We start from the raw sequence: 26,770 nt of genomic DNA on the forward strand, positions 1-26,770 counted from the left end.
TATTTGTCAATACCGATTGCCGAGTGAGGGAGCAGCAAACATACCGACAAAACCCAACACTTTTATATTCTACTTTTCATTTAATTAGCAATAATGTTTGATATTATTTTTCTGGGCAAAATATTTCTTTAATTTTAGACAATTGTTTCGCTACTTTGAAAATAAACTGCATTCTTCTAAAGGTTACCTAGCGAATTTTCGCAAAGTTTCAATTTTTGTTTTGTTTATTTTACGCATATAAAATAAGTTTAGATCTTCTTTAGTTTTACCAATAGTTTAAAAGAAAGAAATATTTATAATCGGTACAAACAATTGAAAATGAACTTTTTAAAAATATTAAAAGAATCGATTTGGGAATCGGAAATTAGGCACAAATTTTTCCGATTCCAATACCGATTCCGATACCCCCAAAATTACCGATTTATCCGATTCCGATTAATCGACACAACACTAATATAAAACGATTAGGAATTTAAAATAGCCGGTCAGTTTCACAAATAAATATAACGTAACATGAGCTGTAGTGTGTTACCAATTTTAAATTATGTGCGCTTATTGGGGATAGGGTGTCTACTTTTTAAGTGATTACACATGGTTTTACAACGTTGCAAACCGAACTTAATTTAGTGGGAAACACTTTAGTTAATATCCATAAAGAATTAGGATGGCCAGAAATGATGATCATTTTACGTTAAATTTATATTCAAAACTGATCTTACACTCTAAATTCTAATTATCGCTTTTCTTTCCGCCAATTAAAAAAATGTTCTAACACGTAATCTATAAAAGTAATATTTCATTTTGGAATAGGGATTTAGCTGCGAGAGAAAGCACAGAAAGCTCACGCAATCTCACGTTAAAAATGGTTTTCATAATAGTAATATTATTATTTAGAAATTCGTTCGTAACAATGAGATGTGGCTTTGCTAAGTGGCGTTGTTAAATATATTGTTCTTACATCGTTTTCTTATTTTGCCTACCAATCTTCGAATATTTTCCAATATTCATGTAAGTAGCATGTTATACAGTAAATACGAACTGGTACAATATAGCTTTGTTTTAAAATCAAAATAAATGTTTTGTTGTGTTACAATTTTTAATCAATTACAAGGCAAACATTTGAGATAAAATATACGCGGACATTAACCAGGGGTTTATGTAATAATTTGAAAATTTACGAAAAAAACAAACAAAAAAAATCTCTAATTAAATATGTATAAATTTTACAAGAATCGGAATCGGGAATCGGATCGGAATCGGAAATTTTGAACGGAATCGGGAAAAATTTTGGCATCGTCCCATCACTAATATATATATATATATATATACAGAAAGAAATAAACTGAAAAATAGATTTTTGAAATTTAAATCATTTTAAATGTTGATCCTCACCTTAATTTCTTTTTTAAAAAAATTTAATTTTTCTGTTGACAGTTTTTGGGGCAGAAGAAAAACAATCGAGTGACAACAACAACAAAAAAAAAAAATAAATAAATAAAAAAAAAAAACTTACGAGAATATTATCGGGTTTAATATCTGCATGCAAAATACTGCATCTTTTCAAGAGTTTCAACGCAAGAAACAATTGTTGCGAATATGACCGTACAGCTTTTATGTGCAAGCCGATGTCCTTGCCGTATTTCTTCAATACTTCACGAAGGTTCATGCTAGAAAACAGAAAAAAAAAGGAAATAAAATAAAGAGAAGGTTTATGTCGGAAATGAGCAAAGAAAATGAATGGTGATAGAAAGAGGGGAAGAAAGAGTTATAAAGAGAGAGACAAAGTTATAGAGAAAGACAGAGACAGTGTTATAAAGAGAGAGAGAGAGAGAGAGATATACATATATATATATATATAGAAAGAGAGTTATAAAGAGACAATTATAAAGAAAGAGTTATAAAGAGAGAGAGACAAAGTTATAAAGAGAGACAGAGACAGTGCTATAAAGAGAGAGTTTATATATATATATATATATATATATATATATATATATATATATATATATAAAATGAAAATTACAATTGAATTTACCAAAATGATCCGAGATGGTAAAATTAAAGTAAATTATAAATATTAAAGAATTAATATTTATAAAATTATCTCAGCCAGATATAAAAGCTATAATATAAGCCAGATATAAAAGCTCGATAAAACCAAATAGGAAATAGAGCTTATAATATGAGCAAACAGTTAATAAAATGTTAAAAAACACTTTGAAATGAGTTAAAAATATATTTAATCTGAAAAGGAAACACTAGATAAATGCATAGTCCTTAATCCGCGGAGTTTCGAAGAAATACTCTCCTTCTCATCAGAGGGTAGGAATTAGCAAAATGCGGGATCGGATTTTGCATGCAGAAGTATTTGATGAAACAACAAGCAAGTTAACTCATTTCAAAGTGTTTTTTAACATATTTTATTAACTGTTTGCTCATTATATATATATATATATATATATATATGAGAGAGAGAGTTATAGAGAATTATAAAGAAAGAGTTATAGAAATAGAGAGAGAGAGAGAAAGAGTCTGAAAGAGAGAGCTAGACAAAAAGAAGAGTAAAAAAAAAAACTTTTCTTCAAATACACATATTCTTACGCATTTGAAAAAAGCCAAACTTACTTGAGCGATTCAAACACCATGCACAAGTGATTCTTGTGAAAGAAATGCCGATGCAATCGAAGGCAATGGAATTTGTCATCAGGATCCGCGTCGTTCAGTTTGCGAAGAAATTCAAGTTCCTTCAAACCAGTTTTATGCCTGCCATTCCACAAAAGAAAAAAAAAATGAATGGATAAATTTGCTTTTTCATATGCAATTTAGGAATCGATTACAACTTATTGAAAATCAAGTCTATCCTGTAAAGAAGGTGTTGAAGGAGTCAAATTCATCTACCAAACTAATTAGAATAAAGAAAAAAATGTAAAAAGTAAAAAAATGTAAAAAGTAAAAAAATGTAAAAATTAAAAAAATGTAAAAATTAAAAAAATGTAAAAAATTAAATGTAAAAATAAAAATTTTTAAAATGTAAAAAAATTTAACATCTTAAAAATTAAAAAATTTTTAATTTTTAAAATTTTTTAAAAAATTAAAAAAATGTTTAAACAAAAAAAAAATTTTTTAATTAAAAAAATTTTTTAAAAAATTAAAAAAATTTTTTAATTTAAACATTTGTAAAAATGTAAAAAGTAAAAAAAGTAAAAAAAAAAAAATGAAAAAATAAAAATATGTAAAAAATAATAAAAATGTAAAAATACATAAAAAAATAAAAAATAAATGAAATAAAAAAATAAAATATAAAAGGGTTCCAATTACTTACATCATTTCATTGTTTCGGATAATCTTTACAGCAACATCCAGGTTACCCCGAGCTGCATCACGTGCACGTACCACGTTACTAAACACACCCTGGCCAGTGTAACCATACACAGTATAGCGTTTGTCCAAAATTTCTCCAATTCGAACTCCTTAAGGTGAGAAAGAAAAAAAAAGATTGAAACTTGTCATTAATTTTCCATGCAAATGTTACAATTATAATTGCATATAATTTTTTTAAAATGGAAATCACTCCAGACAAAGCATGAAACCACCTGATGTAAGCAGCTAAAAAATAAATACTATTTCAAGATCAATAATTAGTCAACGATTAATGTTATATGAACAGATTTTAACCCAGAAAGTAATTAAACTAAAGGACAAAATGAGGGACGTGAGAGTTACGCCAAATATAAACCCAAAGTCTATATATATATATATATATATATATATATATATATATATATATATATATATATTATATATAATTTAGTAATTTAAATTTTATGATCTGAAACGGTTAAATTTCAAATCTAGACTTTTTATTATATGCAAGACAAAGAATACATTTCAATAAGTATATTTCCTTAACATATGGGTTTTCGATGTTTACCCATCTCCTCAGAGAAAAAAATATTAGCAAATATTATAAATGGTTTTTACTTAATTTGCTAAATGTAATAAACATAGAAAATCATAAAAGTTTTTAAAGTTTTTAAATATCATAGAGTAAGGGAAATTATATATTGGTTCAAAATAAAAAGGATATTGAAATTCTTATTGAAATGTATTCTTTGTCTTGCATATAATAAAAATTCTAGATTTGAAATTTAAACATTTCACATCATAAAATTTAAATTACTAAATTATGATTTATTTGCTCTATCTGGTATATTGAGCAATTTTTATTTAGCTGGGATTGTCTTTATAAAATATTACAGCCAATAATATTTTGTAAGACGGATAATCACTGGATTTACATACCAGTAACCCCGGGATACCACATTAAAAATTAGTAACAAAATACAGTACAGTGTATAATACACATGTATATAATCAAATAAGATTATAAATAACACCGTAAGGCGGGACAAATACCGTAACCAGGGGCGAAAAGAACATCATATTCCACATTGTAACCTGAAAAAAGTATCCTAGAGCCACCTTATCCAGGGGTTCTACTGTAATTTGTTTTTTTTAACATGGAGATCTCTTGAGGATAAGGGTTATTGAGTTGTACAGTGTCAATGGGATAATATCGTAGTAATCGTTAGTAATGGAAATTTGGTAAATTGGATTACTTAAAGGGACGGTTCATCAAGAATTTGTTTATGTTGGACTTGAAGACAACGAAATTATAGTCAGGTGGGAAACAGGCAAACAGAAGAGAGTTCCACAGGTGTGCAGTTCTAAGAAAGAAACTTTGTTCATGGATAATAGATAAATGAATACAACAATTAAGTGTTTGTCTGTCTGTCTGTGTGTAAATATTTAACCGATAAACTTTTAAACCACTAGTCACATAACACTGAAATTAACAGAAAATAGTAATCATACACCAAGAATGGTTTATAACGAGCAAAATTTTCGTTTTGGATAGATTAAGAATGCGTACAGACATATCGGCAAGTTGAAATGCAAAATGGACCAGGTTTCGTCAAGGAGAGTTGTTTTTTTTTGTGTTATTATGCGTTAATTTGGAAAACAAAATGCCGACTTATTCCTAGATGATCCTACCATATAAAGAAGAGTTGTGTCTGTGCATATGTCTAGCTAGAGAGGAAGTGGCTGGGCAGAGGAGGAGGGGGTAAAACAGGGAAGGGGGAGAAGAAAAAGATAAGGAGAGGTATAAAGATGAAAGTTTTAATAGAAAACTGTTACATATATGCTCCAGGCAATGCAGGGTAGCCCCTGCTAGTAATAGATAAAAAAGAAAATTACTAAAAAGTAAAAGAAAATAAGGCAAAATAATATCATGGTGCTTCTATATTTAAATAACGAAAAAATATTGAATTTCAAGTAAAACAAGACGAGCATGTGGGGTCCCCCTCCAGAAGTGGAAAATTTACTTTCACCATGACTAATGTTTGTGCAAAATTAAAAAAAAAAAAAAAAAAAATCCAATGCGTGGTTATTGAGAAAAATGCAAACAAATGAACGGATGAACTCTGTTCTGTTTTCCTGCTTTCCAACTGACTACAATATAGTCGTCTTCAAGTCCAACGTAAACAAGTTCTTGATGAGCCATCCCCTTACGTAATCCAATTTCCACGACTAATGATTACTATGACATGTTCCCATTGACTACTAGACACTCATTTATCTACGACAAGAGAATATTCTTATCATTGTTTTGACTCTCAAGTATATATCTGACATAGTTAATCGAGAACCACATCACTACCTAAAAACATAAAATATATTAACTGATATATAATCGAGAGTCAAAATAGTGAAAAGGATATTCTCTTGTCATAGCCCTTTTTTCTTTTTCTTTTTTTTCTTTACATGGAGGTCACCACTTATCAAGGCCCAGAAGCCACTCACTAATCAATGGGATAGTATCGTAGTAATCGTTAGTATTGAAGATTTGATAAAGTGTCTTACTTAAGGGGGCGGTTCATCAGAAATTTGTTTATGTTGGACTTGAAGACATCCAAGTTGTAGTCAGGTGGGAAACAGGCAAACGGAAGAGAGTTCCATAGGCGTGCACTTTTAAGAAAGAAACTTTGTTCATGAAATCTACGTTTTGATTTAGGCATAGATAAAGAGTGGGGAAAATTATTGACAGTGGTTTCAACTAGACGAGTGTTTATCGTAAAAGATTGGCAAGAGTGGGGGAGGGGACAAGAGATTGGAGCTCAGACGAGCACTTGCCATGCAAATAATGATAAAGCAGAAACAGAAGCCCTACTTACTAATCCTTATCCTCGAGTGACCTTCGGCCCTTGATAAGTGGCGACTCCTTTGTAAAAAAAAAACACACACACACAAGCGGGAGAAGAGAGGAAAAATTCTACTTACTATAATATCCTTCCGCATCATCCCAATTGTCGGTAAGGCTGGGGTTTTCATGTACAGATCCAGTAAAGTTTCCAATACCAACACCCTGGATTTAAAAAAACAAAAAAACATTTTTTTCACACAAATAAAACGACACAAAAAAGTTGAATCCGCATGTTACATTATCGAGTTAACATATGATTTTTTTTGCTCACACCGTTTCTAGTTCGAAGTGTGAAACTATGAATAGGAAAATTAAGATTTTCACTTGTTACATCCTGAGAGCACAGTTTTTGAATGTTACAAGATGACAATGTTAATCCATTATATAATATTAAATGAACAATTCCATATATATAATCATATTGAGGATGACGATTAATAATTGTAAATTATGAATCAGTTTCAAAAGGAGAAAACAAAACTAATTATTTCTCCTTTTGAAACTGGTTCATAATTTACAATTATTAATCTTTATCCTTAATATTAATATAGCTCTAGGATAAATATATACCTATTGAGCTTATTATATATCTACATTACAACGAGAACTGTTTTATTTTCTTTTAATTGTATTAATGAATTTACTAATACATTAAAATAAACTCTGCTCTCTAGACTTGTTCCATAATCATATATATATATATATATATATATATATATATATATATATATATATGTTAGTAAGTTATAAAATATATATGGCGATTAAATATATAGTAAGTTATAAAATATATATGGCGATTAAATATATAGTAAGTTATAAAATATATATGGCGATTAAATATATAGTAAGTTATAAAATATATATGGCGATTAAGCTGCTTTGAATATTCCACGTTTCATCCACTCTAGGACTCTTCAGGCGTATGCGCCTTTTTTGGACCCTATTAAAGAGGGAGAGACTAGTGGTAGATTTATAACTTACTAACTAGCTTTACCTACGTATTGAGCACTTTTGAAGTAAATACTTTAAGTTTACGCATAAATTTATACTTTCGTATATTAATTTATGTGAGTAAATGAAGTAGTTATATATATATATATATATATATATATAGTAACTTATAAAATATATATGGCAATTAAGCTACACAGAATATTCCGCGTTTCATCCACACTAGGATTCATAAGCCTGATGAGTCCTAGTGAGGATGAAACGCGGAATATTCTGTGTAGCTTAATTGCAATATATATTTTAAAACTTTTTACCTAGCTCATTGTGGATGCGTTATCGGCAGCTCCTGTTACTCTCGCTTCTTCTTATTTGTCCCTCAGTCCTCATTTTTTAAATGAGTGATTTTTCTGACAAAGGGAGAAGAAAAAGCTGTTTTCTAGGTTGGCAGTATTTTTGCACGAACAGTTGGCAGAATTGGTGGAAATTTTCTGTTTCTATGTCTATCCTTGTAGCCATGTCACTAGTAAGGGTGCTGGAGGTAAACGTTTTGTCTGGGCTGACGTTATCCGCCTGATAGTCAGGGACCCGAACCTTGGATTAACCACTAAGGAGGCTGTCCTATCAGCAGGTGCAAAGTACTGGGGCTGCTGTATTGCCATTTGGTGAATGGAATCTGGACCATGCAGTAGCTTCTGGTGGGGCCTCTCGATGCCATACTAGTGGGTAATTGTTACAGCTTTACCTTATCATGTGCTACAAAAAAAAAAAAAATTCTTCGTTTCTTTTTCTCTCTTAGTTTCCCCTCTCTGTCCTGCTCTAAGTAAATCTGTCGACCTAGTCCACAAATTCCAAAATTTCATCATGACAAGTTTCAAGAAAAAATACACGATTAAACCCGGTTCTCCAACTTCCAACGTAGACCCCTACTACCATGTCTCCTTCTCCAACATCAGGGGTCTTCGTTCTAACCTTCCAGAGGTTGAAACCCAATTATAGGAGACTAAACCAGACCTTTTATTTTTAAGTGAAACTGGCATTGGACAGGCTATTTCCCTAGATGAGTTTGCAATTTCAGGATACTCTAACTTAACTTCTAAATCTGACCCCCAAGATCGCCATGGGCATGGAATATGTGCCTATATTAAAGATAGCTTTCCATGTGGGAGGGACATCTCCAGGGAAGATCCTAACTTACCCTATATGTGCTTCCGGGTTGCTTTAGCTCACACTACTGCATTTATATTTACTCTCTATCGCCCCCACAACAGCGGAGTTACTATCTTTCAAAGCATATCTGAGAAAATTGACCAAGTCCTTTCTACTTATCCTTCAGCTAACATTCACGTATGTGGAGACTTCAATGTTCACAACGTCGAATGGTTGACCCACTCAAACAAGACCGATGATGAGGGGAGGTTCTGTCATGATTTCTCCATTGCCTATGACCTCACTCAGATTGTTCAGGAACCTACCCGTGTGCCCGATAATGACGGCCAGTATGCAAGCCTACTAGACCTTTTTCTCACAACTTGCCCTGAACTATGTTCAGTTTCTGTTCTGTCGCCTCTTGGATCTTCCGACCACTCTGTTGTATCAATTAAGATAAAAATGAAATGTAATAAGTCCCCAGACGTACCTCTTCATCGTACAGTATATCGATACACTAAGGCTGACTGGGACAGCTTCCGTACATTTATATCTGATCTACCTCTGCATTCCATGTTTAAAAAGGATGTGTCCTCTATAGTATTAGACCTAACTGAATGGTTAATTGTAGGTATTGACCATTTAATACCCTCTAAAAAGTTTCAGCAAAAACCTAACAGCCAGCCATGGTTCTCTCCAGAATGTGCTGCTGCCATTGCGCACAGAAATCACTTTTTCCACTGCTTCAAACGTAATAGATGTATGGAAACTAAAGCCGTTTTCAGGACTGCCAGCAACCATTGTAAGAAAGTAATAAGGAACGCAAGAGAGTTGTATGCTCAATCTGTTAAGTCCAAAGTAGCTGAGCAGCGGCTTGGTTCCCACCAGTTTTGGCAAATAGCAAACAGAATCCTGAACAGAAGCGTGTGCTCCATCCCAACTATTATCAATGGACCTGAGGTAATCTCGTCAGCATCAGACAAAGCCAAACTCTTTGTCAAGAACTTTGCAGCTAATTCTACCCTTTGCGACCAAGACCGCCAACCCCCAATATTTCCTCCTGTATCAGAAAACACGCTATGTGATATACGTATATCTGTACGTGATGTTGCGAAGCTAATCAAAAAACCTTGATTCGAGTAAAGCAACTGGCCCTGATGGTATTCCAATTATAGTACTCAAAAAACTTCAACCTGAATTAGTGCCCATACTTACAAAACTGTTTAAACGTTGTCTTAAGGAGAATAGTTTCCCATCTCCCTGGAAAATCTCATCAGTATGCCCTGTATTTAAGAATTCAGGTGATCGCTCATCCCCCTCTCAGTACAGGCCAATAAGTCTCCTGTGCGTCATGAGTAAGTTGCTAGAATCTGTGTTAAATACAGAAGTAATCAAACATCTCAACAAAAATAACCTTCTTAGTGACACTCAATATGGTTTCCGTTCTGCTAGATCTACAGCAGATGTCCTTACAGTTATATCGCATAGGATTAGCAAATCTCTCGACGGTGGCAATCTTTCTAGGGCAATTACTCTTGACATATCTAAAGCCTTTGATAGGGTATGGCATAAAGGTTTACTTCATAAGATCGCTAGCTATGGTATAGCTGGAAAAGTCTTCTCAATTATTAAATCATTTCTTTCTGATAGGTTCATAAGAGTAGTAGTTGAGGGGCAAAAATCAGAAGCTCACAGTATTAATGCCGGTGTCCCTCAGGGATCCATCCTGGGCCCAACTCTTTTCCTGATCTACATTAATGATCTTCCAAATCATATCCTTACATCATTTGTAGACATTTATGCTGACGACACTACCATTTATGGTAGCACATCTAAGACAGTAAACGACCAAGTTCTCTCCAATTCTCTCTCCTCTGATCTTGAGCACGTAGTACAATGGGGAAAGGAGTGGCTGGTTACTTTTAATGCATCTAAAACCAAGCTTCTCTCTTTACATCATCAACATTCTAATTCACATTTGTCATCAATTGAAATGAATGGCTCTCGTCTTCAGGAGGCCTCAAGTTTTGACAAGCTTCTGGGCTTGACCATTACTCCTGATCTTAAATGGAACACGTATATCAAATCTGTTGCCAAGGCCGCTGGAAAAATGGTGGGATCTTGCTATCGATCCAGTAGATATCTCACTGCTGATGCTATTCTCTACCTATATAAGAGCCAGGTACGTCCAAGGATGGAATATTGTTGCCACATCTGGGCAGGAGCTGCTAGAAAGGACTTGTCCTGCCTTGATAGAGTTCAAAATAGACTTCGTAGCCTCGTAGGAGATGTCCTTTTCTCCTCCTTGCAACCTCTATCTCACAGAAGAGATGTTGCGAGTTTGTCTCTGATGTATCGTTATTTTCATGGAAAGTGTTCAACTGAGCTTCAATCTATGGTCCCCCCTCGCCAAACTTTCACAAGAAACACTCGTCTAGCTGTAAACACTATCAATAATTTCCCCCACTCTTTATCTGTGCCTAAACCTAAACGTAGATTCCATGAACAAAGCTTCTTTCTTAGAACTGCACGCCTGTGGAATTGTCTTCCGTTTTCCTGCTTTCCGGCTGACTACAATATGGTTGTGTTCAAGTCTAAAGTAAATAAGTTCTTGATGAGCCGTTCCATATAAGTTATTAAATTTACCAAATTTTCATTACTAATGATTACTATATTGACCAATTTCTACTGTACACTCTTTAACCCTTATCCTTGAGTGGCCTTTGGGCCTTGATAATGTGGTGATGCCTTTGTAAAAAAAAAAAAAAAGAAAAAAAAGCTCTACCAACATATTGAGCATTGTTGAAGTAAATACTTAAAGTTTACGCATAAATTCATACTTTCGTATATTAATTGATGTGATTAAATGAAGTAGTCATATATATATATATATATATATTACTAGCAGGGGTATCCGGCAATGCATGGTTGTAATATATGCTTGAATATGATGTTTTAATTTATGCAGGTTTCATATTTATTATTATAAAGCCAATTCTCTATTGATTATTATATTGTACCCAATATATAGTTGTGATTTTCAAAAAATTTTTTAAATATGACTTGGGTGCCATCAGCTAGAATCAAAACAAAACTATGTAGCTATATTTTACTTCATGCAGATTTTGTATTTATTATTATAGAACCAATTCTCTATTAATTATGATATTGTACCCAATATAAATAATAATGATTTCAAGAGTTAAAAAAAAAAAAAAGAAGAAAATATGGCTTTGGTGCCATCAACTGTAATCGAGACTAAGACATTCAGTGCTCCAGCCATAGGCATTATTTAGCATTTCAACCTTCGTTCTTATCATCTGAGCTATCGTCAGATGGATAAAAAAAAATGAAGCAACTTCAACGTAAAAAGGTATACGTACACATTGTTTTACTCATCTTCACCTCAAACAAGGCACATTGCCACTCAAACGTAACAAGCTACTAATCGGGACCATGCCTAAGGGAGATTCAGGTGTTGATTTACGTTGCATTTTTTTTTTTTTTTTTTTTTACATGAAGTTCACCACTTATCAAGGCCCAAGGGCCACTTGGGGATAAGGGTTATTGTGTGTACAGTAATCAATGGGATAGTGTAGTAATAGTATTGGAGCTACTATCAGGGACATAAGCTACAGGAGTACTATGTGAGGAGTGTGGCAGCAAGATGTCGGTTCATGTTACACTTGAACTTCTGCATGTCAGTACAGTTGAGGAAGAAGGAACTCAGAAGGGAATTCCAAAGTCTAGCGGTTCTAGGGAAGAAACTACTGGAGTAGAAGGCTCTCTTACATCTGGGGATCTCAACTGTGAAGGGGTGGGATTTTGCTGCTTGTCAGGTTTGTTTACGTTTAGGGGGTACAAATGCTTGCAGTTCGTTAAAGTACTTATAGAACAGGCAGAGGGATGCTACATTTCGTCGATGGGACAGAGGCTGAAGCTTAGATGACAGTTCAGGACTTACTAAGTTGGTAACTTTCTTTTGAACCTTGTCTAGGAATGAGAAACTAGTAGCAGATGCACCAGCCCAAATATGACAACAATACTCCATACATGAGCGAATGGTGGCCTTATAGAGGTACAGGATACTTTCGGGCGTTAGTAGCTTTCTAGCACGGTAGAGAGAACCTACCTTTTTCGCAGCGGTCCTGGCAATGCTCTCAATGTAATTTTTCTAACTCATGTTTCCTGTGAATGTTAGGCCGAGAAGTTTAAAAGATGTACTTTCAGATAAAGAGTCTTTGCCCATTGCTATTGGTGGTAGAGAAGGTTTCTTGTAGTGATTGAAGGAAACAAGTTTAGTCTTGAACTTCTGCATATCAGTACAGTTTGGGAAGCAGGCAGCAGGAAGAGAATTCCAAAGTCTAGCTGTTCTAGAGAGGAAACTATTTGAGTAGAAAGCTTTCTGATATTTTGGGACCTCAACAGTGAAGGGGTGTGATATTGCCGCTAAGTGCGCCTGTTGGGGACATGCACGTCAAGTGGGCCCAAGTGCAATGAGTTCATCAGAGCACATTCCATTAAAATATTTGTAAAACAGGCATAGAGATGCAATATTGCGGTGATGGGACAGAGGTTGGAGCCTAGTTGACAAAGTAGGATCTATTAGATTGGAAACTTTTTTGGACCCTATCAAAGAGGGTTGGTTGGTTGTTTTTGTTTTATGGCATATCAACCCTTTTTAGGTTATTTAATGCTGAATCCAAAGATTTTGAAGAAAAGGTTTTTAATAGAATATATATATATATACCCCCCCCCTATCAGTTTCTATTTAACCCAATGTTGGGACCCTAACAAGTACTACCACTCCAGGTCAGAGTGGACCTGGGAGCAATGGCAATTAAGGGGTGGCTCCACACTCCCCAAAGTCCGCAAGCTGAGGCTTCACCATCGGATATAGTTTCCGGTCATATCCAGGACCTTTAGAGGATTTGAAAACAAATTCAATTTGGTTTGTAGTAAGTTAAAATAGATGTTAAGGTGCCAAAATTGAAAAACTGGAACTTGGCAGGCATAAGTCAACTTAAAGTACTCGTCTACACATGCACAAATATACATTTATACGTGGGATATAACTGCGATTAACTCACGTGGTATTCATCGAGCACTCCTTCTTCAGAGAACATGTCGATTCCAGATCGGACAGGAACCGCTGGTTTTGTACTGGGTAAGACATCAGTCAGGGATGGCGGCTGGCTCAGAAGCGATTCTCCATCTGTTAATGAGAAAAACGAAAATTTTTTTACAATGCAATCATTCATAGGCAAACGATATGAACAATGGAAAGACATAAGAGTATTGCATTCCGTCCAGTGTATGGCAGGGTTGTGGAGTGAGGGGTTTTGGAAGGAGTTAGACTCATAAATGTTACAAGTTAGTATTGGAGTCGAATTTATTAATTTCCACAGAATCAACAATTTGAATATTGGAAGACTTTAAAATAAGGACTTTGAAAATACGAGCACATTGTTACCCAGCTTTGAAATATTTTATTCAAATCGCCAAATATTATTCAAAAAGCTATTTCACAAGGAAAAATAAACAAATCAAGGCTGCAGTAGCATACACAACCTGATTTAGGTAGAACTTGATCAATCAATAGAACAATCTATATAAATGAAACAGTAGATGTATGTGTGTGTGTGAATATTTAACCAATAAACTCTTAAACTGCTAGTCACATAACACTGAAATTAACAGGAAATGTATGCATGTATGTATGTCTACCTAAAACTTTCGACAGAGGCGACTGATTTTCACGAGATAGGTATCGTTTTTAAGCTCAACCCTTCAGACGACAAGTATCGAAAAATGGGCTAAAAACACTAATTCCTTCACCCTCAACTGGACAGTTTTCTACAAGGAGGGACTTTTTTTTGCATAGACATTTTTGCAAGTCATCATATCGGTTGAAATAGCTTTACTAATTTCAATGTTCTGAACTTTCGGTCGCATCATGGAGTAGCGGTAGGACGTCAGGTTTTCTTTCGCTTTCTTTTCTGCCTTTGCGTCACGGGTTCGAGCCTGCCTGCCTACTAACTTTTTTTTTTTTTTTTGCTCAACATATACCTCCAAACACCTAGGCTAGTCTTACATCAAAGATGGTTTATAACAAATAAAATCTTTGTTTGGATGGCTGAATAATGTATACTGAAATATGTCGGCAAGCTGAAATGCAAAGATGTTCATTTCAACTTGCCGACATATTTTCTATTACTTCTGCGCATGTGCAAATTCATTCATGGCTTGAAGTCGTTTAATTTTAAATTTCTACCATTAATGATTGTTACACTACCACCTTAAATTCATTACCCTTATCCTCGAGCAATCCTCGGACCTTGATACATGGTGACTTCCATGTAAAAAAAATCTTTCTTATCTGTCAATAGCTCAACGAGTAGGGAATACAGCTGGAGCTATAAATGTTTTAGTTTGATTCTACCTGATGGCATCTAAGTCGGGTTTTTTTAATCTTTTGAAATCACTACTATATATTGGGTACAATATAATAATCAATAGAGAATTTATAATTTGAGTTTGTAATAATAAATACGAAATCTGCATGAATTAAAATATATTTAAGCGTATTTTACGACTGGAACATTCTTCCATGCAATCTTTTTAGATTTAATTTTCAATTAATGTGCAAATAATTAAATTTATAATCACCTATATTTAATTTTCTAAAAATATTTCCTCCATTCGTTGAAAATCCATGGAGAAAAGACAAAACTTTAATTTTTTTGTATTCCTCGTCAAACAGTAAATTTGTCGTACATTTTTAGATTTACAACAAATTTAATTCAAGATTTGCATTTATATTATTTGACCCCTTAACATTTGTTTTAGGCTCAAATCAAATTATAAAGTTTGACCCACGTCCAAGTAATCTACATATAAAATTTCACATGTTTAAACCGAAAATTGGCGGAGGAGTTTGGTAGAGCTTTCAAAGGTCAAATCGTTGAACTTTGACTCCTTAAAAGCCAAATTTCTGGCTGAAGACTGATTAAAAAGGTTTTTCCCAAATCTGAATACCCCTTATATCAAGTCTCGAGTTTATAGACCAAAAATTGACAGAGTACTTTCCTAGGGAAATATATACACACACAGACAATTTCACTTTTATAGATATACAGATTTATATATACATACACATATATATATACACACACACACACACACACACACACACACACAGCATTGCCAGATTGAAATATATTGCCAGCTGGAGGGTTTAATCAAATACTATTTAACATATACCAAATATCCATCTTCATCTATGAAAATCAAACAGGAAAGAACTCTCATAGCTTAAATAAATAAAGTATGTTTCCGTTTTTAAACTCGTGCATGCTACGAGTTCATCAGAGCACATTCCATTAAAAGTTTCATACTAAAAGAACTAAAATGTATACATAATTATCTTATTTGCGAAAATATATGTACATATCACTTTTTTTTGTGCTGATCAAAAATAAAAAAAAAATTAAAAAAAATCAACAACTCTATAGCTAAATATTTCATGGGTCGCGTCTTCCGCTTCCGGTGTGGACTGTAAACCCACGGGACTTATTTTTTGCCATTTCTTCCAATCCAGTTGGTTGATGGATGCCCAACTGTTGAGAGATGTCTAAACAAAACCATTTTCTCTCCACCTAACCCTAACCTTCTCCTTGGCTTTCCTCTGCCTCTTTTGCCTCCTACCCTCAAAGCATAACTTTGACAAACCAGTGGTTGATCGTTTGACATGGCTAAAAAATTTAAGGGTTTTACTTTTGATTCTATCAAATAGAGACAGTAGGGAAGTAGTTTGATGGAGGGTGGATATTTTTAAAAAAATTTTTTATCAGGCGATGTTCCGTAATGAAACGCATTTCTATCGATCAAGTAGATATCTCACTGCTGATGCAATTCTCTATCTATATAAGAGCCAGGTACGTCCAAGGATGGAACACTGTTGCCACATCTGGGCAGGAGCTGCTAGAAAGGACTTGTCCTGCCTTGATAGAGTTCAAAATAGACTTCGTAGCCTCGTAGGAGATGTCCTTTTCTCTTCCCTGCAACCTTTATCTCACAGACGAGATGTTGCGAGTTTGTCTCTGATGTATCGTTATTTTCATGGAAAGTGTTCGACTGAGCTTCAGTCTATGATCCCCCCTCGCCTAACTTTCACAAGAAACACTCGTCTAGCTGAAAACACTATCAATAATTCCCCCCACTCTTTATCTGTGCCTAAACCTAAACGTAGATTCCATGAACAAAGCTTCTTTCTTAGAATTGCACGCCTGTGGAATTGTCTTCCGTTTTCCTGCTTTCTGGCTGACTACAATATGGTTGTGTTCAAGTCTAACGTAAATAAGTTCTTGATGAGCCGTTCCATATAAGTTATCAAATTTACCGAATTTTCATTACTAATGATTACTATATTGTCCAATTTCTACTGTACACTCTTTAACCCTTATCCTTGAGTGGCCTCTTGGCCTTGATAATGTGGTGATGCCTGTGTAAAAAAACAAAACATGATTTTTTAAACACCTCAATGCGATTAGGTAGTTGTTTAGTCCATGTTATACAATCAAGGCCATATAAAACTACTGGGAGGACATAAATTAAATGAAGTTTTAAAGTTCTGATTACGGCTGAATGTTTATATTACTAGCATTGATTGGACTATTGTTCTCATCTTGTGTGTTATTAGCGCAGCGTTTCATTGGATTGTCCTTCGACATTCATCAGTTGGTTGTTATCATCTACGGAGCCAGTAACTTATCTCTCTTATTTTATTTTATTTTTTTTCAAACAACGACCGACCAACACGCCAGATGACGGTTAAAGGATAATCCACCCGAAACGTTCCACAAATAACACTCAAGATGAGAAAAATAGTCCCTCCTCCGCCTAACGTTCACAGGAAACATGAGCTGATGATTTTGCATGCTAGAATCAGGTCTCCTCACGTCTTCCACTATTGCTATGCCATAGCACAACTGTCAATCAATTCTATGAATCAAGCTAATTATCCAGACGACAATAATCTAAAAAAAAAAAAAAAAAATCATATCAATCCCACACTAAAAGACTCCAGTTGCATGATTGTCTTGCTTGCTTAGTGATGGTCTTGGTCTTATAAATATTAATTTTTAAAAATGGAATTTTCCAACTCACCATTATCTAAACTTTCTAACGATTTCAATTTCTGCTTGATAATGTTCTCAAAGTCATCGAGGTCCACATCGACGGGGATATCGTTGGAATCCTTGTTAAACTCCTTAGAGTCTTCCGACTCGTCCCCACTCTCAGCAGATGACGAGGAAGCCGATGATGATGATGATGACGATGACGAAGACGAGGAGCTGTCTTCTGAGACATCGCTACCACGGCGACGGCGTCGTCGATGGTGACGACGGCGATCATTGTCATTGTTTTCATCATCATCATCGTCGTCGTCATCATCCGACTGTCTCGTATTATTTTGTTGAACATGTTCTTCACGTGGTGGAGTGTCGGGAGGCTCACTTGGCGATCGCGGTCTATCTTCTGGGCTTGGAATCATCTCTTTTGTCTCCACATTGTCGCAATCTTCATTAGCAGCAGTAGCAGATTCCACAGAATGTGCAACATCTTCGTCGTTTTCTTCCATGGTGCCGTTTTTATTGCTGTCCTCGTTATTTCCATTTTTATTTGCTGCTAAACGCTACAAAAAATAAAGAAAAAAAAAAAAAAAGGAAAAATATAAATAAAATCAGATGTTTTGTTTGAAAAAAATTGATTTGACATAAAAAATGATTTGACAAAAAAAAAATGTGATATAAAGATATAAATTGACATAAAAATATAAATTGACATAAAAATTTATTTGATATTAAAAAAGAAAATAAAAAAAATTTGTATTAAAATTATAATTTATTGACTGTATGGGCTCATTAATTCTAGAATAAAATATACCTATATATATATATATATATATAGATATATATATATAATAAAGTTATAGTCTTGTCTGTTCATAATTTGATTAATATATACAAAAGGTATTCGTTAATATGTACAAAAAGTACACTATTTCATAAATTAAATTTCATACTGAAAACAAACATTTATACATTTTTATTCCAACATCATTTTCTATATATAATATTTATTCAAAGGAAATCTACATTAAAGAAGCAACCTCTTTTGCATATTACATTAAAGAAAATCTATTTCAATAATTAGCTTGATGTTAATAATGGTTATTAATAGTGTTGGGACGATCAATCGGAACCAGAAAAATTGTAACATCGAAAAGCAACAGCAATATTATATTTTCAAAATAGATTGGTTAGAGGAATGTACTGGTTTTTCAGTAGAAAACGAAAAAAAAAAAAAAAAAAAAAAAAAAAAGGGATGGAAAATTATGAAGATATAGGAGAAAAGAACAGAGAAAATATGATTGGACATTTATTAGAAAGTTGGACGTTTACTTTCGGCAACCGCGTAACTATTACTTCCATTATTTTGTCCTTTAGTCCTCACATTTCATGAGCGATGTTTCTGATAAAGGGGGAAGAATTGCTGTTTTCTGGATCATAATCTATTCCATCTAACACTTATTGTTCACAAGTTTTTGACTTTGAAATATTTTTTTTTTCCTTTTAGCTCCTTACATCTAGTGGCTTTATGATTTGTCTGGAATGATTTCCATTAAAAAACAAATGAATAAAAAAATAATACAATTTATGAATTTCTAATAAGGCCGTCTTCTTATCAAAACGATTTCGTTGACAATTTAGTAATAATGACATGTAAAAACGTCAGGTGATTATCTTATACGAATGACATCATTTAGAAGGTGAGATAGGTTTTTCAAAGGAAACACCACTTATCAAGGTTCAGAGGCCACTCGAGGATAAGGGTTAAAGAGTGTACAGTAAACAAAAGGACAATATCATCATACTCATTAGTCGTGAAAATTTGATAAATTGGATTACTTAAGGGGAATGGTGCATCAACACTTGAAGACGACCATATTGTAGTCAGTTGGAAAGCAGGCAAATGGAAGAGAGTTCCACAGGTGTGCAGTTCTAAGAAAGAAGCTTTGTTCATGGAATCTATGTTTAGGTTTAGGCACAGATAGAGTGGAGGAAATTATTGATAGTGGTTTCAGCTACCCATGCGTAGAAATTAGTTGAGTCAGTTGGAGTCGAGAGAAGGACAGAGATGATTTTCCGATCATGATAGCTCAGAGTAGAGGTGTTCAGAAATGGTGATAGACATAATCAGCGTTGCAACTTTCCAAAAGGGGAAAAAAAAAAAAACTCTGGAATAAAAAGTTGCCGAAAATAAAACCCGAAGCCGTGTCAATTCGGGGGGGGGGGGGGGGGTTAAATAAATATTTATTTATTTACATTAATTTAGAAAAAAAAAATGTTATCAGAACAATTTAGCTGACAATTTAGAATAATGACATGTAATAACATCAGGTGATTATCTTAGTGACGTATACATCGTTTAGAAGGGGGGGATCAGGAGAGAGAGAGAGAGAGAGAGAGAGATTGTTGACATATCATGATGGCTTCAAGCAGAGGGGTCAAAAATGGCGATAGAATGTAAACAGGTTTTTTTGAGATACGTGTAAATTAGTTGAGTCAGTTCGAGTCGAGAGAAGGACAAAGACATGATGGCGTAGAGTGGAAATTAGGGAGAGAAAACATCAGGTGATTAGCTTAGTGACGTATACTAATGATGTCATTTAGAGATGGAGATGGTCTTTTTGAGATACGTGGAAATTAGAGAAAATGGTTAATTGGAGTCAGGAGAGAGAGATTGTTGACAGATCGTGATGGCTTCAAGCAGAGGGGTCAGAAATGGCGATAGTCAGAATGTAAACAGGACTTAAATCAGTGTTGTAACTTTTTAAGAAAAAAAAAAAAAAAAGAAAACACTCTGGAATAAAAAAAAAAAAAAATTGTCCAAAATAAAACCTAAGGTTCTGTCGTCCTTGAGAATTTTCATTGCAGCTTTTCCATCAAGACAAGACCCAAGCTGGACCCAGATATGTTTCCCTGATTTGCCAGATGTTGAAACCACAAATAAGTGTTACCCGTCCTTTGTGTTGTGAAGGTATTTATGCATATTACCGTCCTGTTATGAAGTGTATTTAACTGAACATCCCCACACACAACTAACTTTAGATAGGCGATCACACGGATATACACTTGCATGCAATCGTATCACTGGATGATAAAGGAAATTCATAATTAATTAGCTACTTGATGTTCTTATTATTTGATATGGAAAAAAAAAAAAAACAACTTTTAAAATCAACTAATCTCACAGAGGAATTTTCTGCTTTTAACTGTGTTGTGTCCGGAGAAATTGAGTTGTCGGAATCTTTGCATATTCGAAAGTAAAAGAAGCTCATTTTTGGTTAATATTATTTATTATGGTCGAAACACCAATTTTTTTTTTTTTTTTTTTTACACAGAGGCATCAACACATTATCAAGGCCAAGAGGCCACTCAAGGATAAGGGTTAAAGAGTGTACAGTAGAAATTGGACAATATAGTAATCAATTCAGTAAATTTGTTAACTTATATGGAACGGCTCATCAAGAACTTGTTTACGTTAGACTTGAACACAACCATATTTTAGTCAGCCAGAAAGTAGGAAAATGGAAGACAATTCCACAGGTGTGCAGTTCTAAGAAAGAAGCTTTGTTCATGGAATCTACGTTTAGGTTTAGGCACAGATAAAGAGTGGGAGGAATTATTGATAGTGTTTTCAGCTAGACGAGTGTTTCTTGTGAAAGTTTGGCGAGGGGGGACCATAGACTGAAGCTCAGTTGAACACTTTCCATGAAAATAACGATACATCAGAGACAAACTCGCAACATTTCTTCTGTGAGATAGAGGTTGCAGGGAAGAGAAAAGGACATTTCCTACGAGGCTACAAAGTCTATTTTGAACTCTATCAAGGCAGGACAAGTCTTTTCTAGCAGCTCCTGCCCAGATGTGGCAACAGTATTCCATCCTTGGACGTATCTGACTCTTATATAGATAGAGAATTGCATCAGCAGGGAGATATCTACTGGATCGATAGAAAGATCCCACCATTTTTCCAGTGGCCTTGGCAACAGATTTGATGTACATGTTCCATTTAAGATCAGGAGTAACGGTCAAACCCAGAAGCTTGTCAAAAACTTGAGGCCTCCTGAAGACGAGAGCCATTCATTTCAATTGATGCCAGATGTGTATCAGAGTGTTGATGATGTAAAGAAAGAAGCTTGGTTTTAGATGCATTAAAAGTAACCAGCCACTCCTTTCCCCATTGTACCACATGCTCAAGATCAGAGGAGAGAGAATTGGAGAGAACTTGGTCGTTTACTGTCTTAGATGTGCTACCATAAATGGTAGTGTCATCAGCATAAATGTTTACAAATGATGTAAGGATGTGATTTGGAAGATCAATAATGTAGATCAGGAATAGAGTTGGACCCAGGATGGACCCCTGAGGAACTCCAGCATTAATACTGTGAGCTTCTGATTTTTGCCCCTCAACTACTACTCTTATGAACCTATCAGAAAGAAATGATTTAATAATTAAGACATTTCCAGCTATACCATAGCTAGAGATCTTGTGAATTAAACCTTTATGCCATACTCTATCAAAGGCCTTAGATATGTCAAGAGCAATTGCCCTAGAAAGGCTGCCTCCGTCGAGAGATTTGCTAATCCTATGAGATATAACTGTAAGCACCTGCTGTAGATCTAGCAGAACGGAAACCATATCGAGTGTCACTAAGAAGGTTATTTTTGTTGAGATGGTTGATTACTTCTGTATTTAACACAGATTCCAGCAACTTACTCATGACGCACAGGAGACTTGTTGGCCTGTACTGAGAGGGGGATGAGCGATCACCTGAATTCTTAAATACAGGGCATACTGATGAGATTTTCCAGGGTGATGGGAAGCTATTCTCCTTAAGACAACGTTTAAACAGTTTTGTAAGTATAGGCGCTAGTTCTGGTTGAAGTTTTTTTGAGTACTATAATTGGAATACTGTCAGGGCCTGTTGATTTACTGGAATCAAGGTTTTTGATTAACTTGGCAACATCACCTACAGATATATGTATATCACATAGTGTGTTTTCTGATACAGGAGGAAATATTGGGGGTTGGCGGCCTTGGTCACAAAGGGTAGAATTAGCTGCAAAGTTCTTGGCAAAGAGTTTGGCTTTGTCTGATGCTGACGAGATTACCTCAGGTCCATTGATAATAGTTGGGATAGAGCACACGCTTCAGTTTAGGATTCTGCTTGCTATTTGCCAAAACTGGTGGGAACCAAGCCGCTGCTTAGCTACTTTGGATTTGACAGATTGAGCATACAACTCTCTTGCGTTCTTTATTACTTTCTTACAATGGTTGCTGGCAGTTCTGAAAGCGACTTTAGTTTCCATACATCTATTACGTTTGAAGCAGTGGAAAAAGTGATTTCTGTGCGCAATGGCAACAGCGCATTCTGGAGAGAACCATGGTTGGCTTTTAGGTTTTTGCTGGAACTTTTTTGAGGGTATGAAACGGTCTATACTTACAATTAACCATTCCGTAAGGTCTGATACTATAGAGGACACATCCTTTTTAAACATGGAATGCAGAGGTAGATCCGATATAAATGTATGGAAGCTATCCCAGTCAGCCTTAGTGTATCGATATACTGTACGATGGAGAGGTATGTCTGGGGACTTATTACATTTCATTTTTATCTTAATTGATACAACAGAGTGGTCGGAAGATCCAAGAGAAGACAAAACAGAAACTGAACATAGTTCAGGGAAAGTTGTGAGAAAAAGGTGTAGTAGACTTGCATATTGGCCGTCATTGTCGGGTACACGGGTGGGTTCGTGAACAATCTGAGTGAGGTCATAAGCAATGGAGAAATCATGACAGAATCTCCCCACACCATCGGTCTTGTTTGAGTGGGTCAACCATTCCACGTTGTGAACATTGAAGTCTTCACATACGTGAATGTTAGTTGAAGGATAAGTAGATAGGACTTGGTCAATTTTCTCAGATATGCTTTTAAAGATAGTAACTCCACTGTTGTGGGGGCGATAGAAAGTAAATATAAATGCGGTAGTGTGAGCTAATGCAACACGGAAGCACATATAGGGTAAGTTGGGAGCTTCTCTGGAGATATCCCTACTACATGGAAAGCCATCTTTAATATAGGCACATATTCCATGCCCATGGCAATCTTGGGGGTCAGATTTAGAAGTTAAGTTAGAGTATCCTTTAATTGCGAACTCTTCTAGGGAAATAATGCCAGTTTCACTTAAAAATAAAAGGTCTGGTTTAGTCTCCTGCAATTGGGCTTCAACCTCTGGAAGGTTAGAACGTAGACCCCTGATGTTGGAGAAGGAGACATGGTAGTGGGGGGGTCTACATTGGAAGTTGAAGAACCGGGTTTAATCGTGTATTTTTTCTTGAAACTTGTCATGATGGAATTTTGGAATTTGTGGACTAGGTCGTCAGATTTGCTTAGAGCAGGACAGAGAGGGGAAACTAAGAGAGAACAAGAAACGAAGAATTTTTTTTTTTTTTTTTTTATGGAACAGAGAAAGGTAGATGCCAACGCAGAGATGTCTGCCACAATCAAGAATATGGAGGAAAGGATAACAGAACTCACCAGAACCTGCATCCTTCCACCATCTCATGACACAAAGAGCCTTAGAGAGGGTTTGAAGGAGCTCGAGGACATTGAACAAAGGAAGCTCAATCTGATTGTTTTTTACTTCCCGGAATCAGACACACCTGATGAGGACATCCAAGCGGTCCAAGAGATGATCAAAGCAGAATTTAAAATAAAAGTTAAAATAAGCAAGGGTACCCGCCTAAGACCTCCCAGAAGCAGAAAAATAAAACACACACATGTATATGTATATATATAACTAACTGCTATAGCATTTAAATAAAAAAAGTCACATCACTACCAGTAAGAAGCTGCGAGTTGCATGATTGACAAGCCTTTTGTAAAAGAATTCCTTGATCATAGAGTGACATTTAAAAAAAAAAAAAAAAAAAAAAAAAATGTTACTTACTTCAAGCAAGGCTTCTCTTTCTTTACGACGTTTTTCAATAAAAGCAGCTGTATCTTCTTCATCGTCTTTCTCGGAATATTCAATATTAGAGCTGAAAATATATTAAAATATGCTTAGGACAGGGGATGTAACTCGCGTGCAATATGAATGTATTTTTCTTTTCTTTTTTATGTAAGGGAAATGTATGTCAGATTTTGACGATGCCAAAACAACTGTTATGTACTTACTAGTCATCATCCGATGAAATTTCCACGTGAAGAAAAAGTCCCTCTGATAAACTGTCCTTGAATTTGTCAACTGGTCCGGCATTTTCTTCTGTTCGACGTTTATGCAATCCATCCGTCGCGCCACGTTTCCTATCACGTGGGGACCGGCTGCGGCCGTATCGTCGCGGGGAATAACTCCTATCTCGTCCACGATGTCTCGTTCTGATAAAAAACAACATTACTATATTATTATTATTATTAATAAAAGTTTTCAATAAGATTTAGTCTGATCTGCGTTGACTAGTTTCTCCCTGTCTGTGTGTATCGCTTGTTTATATTGACTGAATTCCATTGTTCCTTTGTCCGATCATTGACATCAAGCCTTTGGTCATTATCTGGGATGTTTTACATCACAAGCTGGTTCTTTTTTTCCGTATGCTACTCACAAAACCCGGCACTGTCCAGCCATAATCCAACAACTGTGTAGGTCCCTAGCCTTTACTCTAATAGTTTTTTGTCTTGCACTGCTAGACTTTGGAATTCCTTCCCTATTTCCTGTATCCCCGACTGTACTCACTTACTGAAGTTTAAATGTAATATGAACAGATATCTCGCTGCTCAACTCCCTACATAGTGTCCCTGTTAGACACAATCTCTATTTAGTAGCCCTTTATATCCACGTGGCAATATGCCCTGTTTAGAGTGAAAACAAAAAAGATACTTACCGTCCCGGGGATCTGCTCCGAGGTGATCTTCGAGTACGATATCGTTCCATCCGCTTTGACACCCCTCTCGTTTCTCCGACGATCATCACGTCATCGTTAGAACTGTTGTACGCATTGCCCGTGTTTGTCTGGTTCACCGAAACGGACGACAAAACTTGGAGGCCTTTGTGTTTGCGCATGGAATCTGACCTGTCTCTTGATGGTGGCGGACTAGAATCTCGCTTGGACCGGTGTAACGATTTACCATCAGACATGGACCGCTTCGGGGAGCCACGTGACCGTCTGTGGGGAGGAGATCGATCGGAAGGTGAACGCTTTCTGAAAAGTAAAAGTACAAGTAGAGCTATAAACACATTTTATCTCGAATCTGACTGAATGCGATCGTTCATCAAATTGAGATGAAGAAGAAAGATTAAAGTGTGGAACAATAAAATTGTCGCCATAGAAAAGATGACATGATTCCATTTCCGTTTTTTTTTTTTTGTTGCAGACTATCTACCAGTTGTGTACAAATTCTAAGAGCCTTCTATAATGTCTGAAAGTGACACAATGTTCAACAAGCGAGGTTGGAGATGCGCCACTGTACAACTCATGCTCTCTACCAATCCAAGTTATGACGACAGGACCATTGCCAGCACCCTCATAATGCATCGCTGGATTGCCACTGTTATGGTCTTCAGTGTATTTTAAAATGAGACCCATATCATGCCATCTTACATCTTCAAAGTTGGCTTGAAAGTCAATGCCAAAGTGTACCTTAATGAGTGTGGTGATCCCCTGGTATATACGGCATAATCACATTGACACACCGGTTCCTGCTGGATCACCGAAGTTAAGCAATGTTGAACCTGGTCAGTACTAAATGGGTGACCATTTTCGGACTTTCAGGTGCTGTATGTGCTCTCCGCTTATCTCTGCATTGTTACCAGTCGTCCTGGTCTTCTCCTTGCTACTGGACTCAAACAGTGCAGATTCAGGAGAGGTGTGGTTGGAGATTGCGCAACCCTTGCCTCCAAGGGGTATCCTTTGTCTTTCAAGGCTGAACGGAAGCATAGATGGATGGATGGATCCCCTGATGCAATCAGGTGACCGCTGGCAAACCCTGGATGCAGTACCAGGACGCGACGCTGGCTCATAAGTCCAAAGAGACCCAGGCTTGCTGAAGTTTAAATGTAATGTGAACAGAGATCTCACTGCTCAACTCCAACAGAAGGAGTTCTATGACTTTGTACCCTTCTCCCTGAACCTGAACCCGCTGAACTACTTCGTTTGGTCATACATTGAGAACATCACCAACATGACCTCCCACAACACCAAAGCCAGCCTGAGTGTCATCATACGCCGAGTATTTGCAAAACTCTCGTCGACGCTTGAGGAAAAAAAGCATGCTCAGAG

At 35.6% G+C, this 26,770-nt stretch overlaps 1 protein-coding gene across 1 annotated transcript in view; it reads right to left on the reverse strand.

Annotated features, from left to right (window-relative positions):
• Positions 1-26,770, reverse strand: part of LOC145268851 (uncharacterized) — a 47,894-nt gene that overhangs the window by 11,164 nt on the left and 9,960 nt on the right. Inside the window, exons 3-11 of the mRNA XM_080124526.1 lie at positions 25,376-25,693; positions 24,672-24,872; positions 24,445-24,535; positions 17,531-18,059; positions 13,453-13,577; positions 6,340-6,424; positions 3,320-3,467; positions 2,623-2,760; positions 1,514-1,667 (exon numbers count right to left, since the gene is read on the reverse strand). Of these exons, the coding sequence (XP_079980652.1) occupies positions 1,514-1,667; positions 2,623-2,760; positions 3,320-3,467; positions 6,340-6,424; positions 13,453-13,577; positions 17,531-18,059; positions 24,445-24,535; positions 24,672-24,872; positions 25,376-25,693 (1,789 nt within the window). The remainder of the gene's footprint in view (positions 1-1,513; positions 1,668-2,622; positions 2,761-3,319; positions 3,468-6,339; positions 6,425-13,452; positions 13,578-17,530; positions 18,060-24,444; positions 24,536-24,671; positions 24,873-25,375; positions 25,694-26,770) is intronic.

The sequence above is a fragment of the Euprymna scolopes genome, chromosome 44 (assembly GCF_053919585.1).
Source record: "Euprymna scolopes isolate OS-2025 chromosome 44, ASM5391958v1, whole genome shotgun sequence".
Taxonomy (NCBI): Eukaryota; Metazoa; Mollusca; class Cephalopoda; order Sepiida; family Sepiolidae; genus Euprymna; species Euprymna scolopes.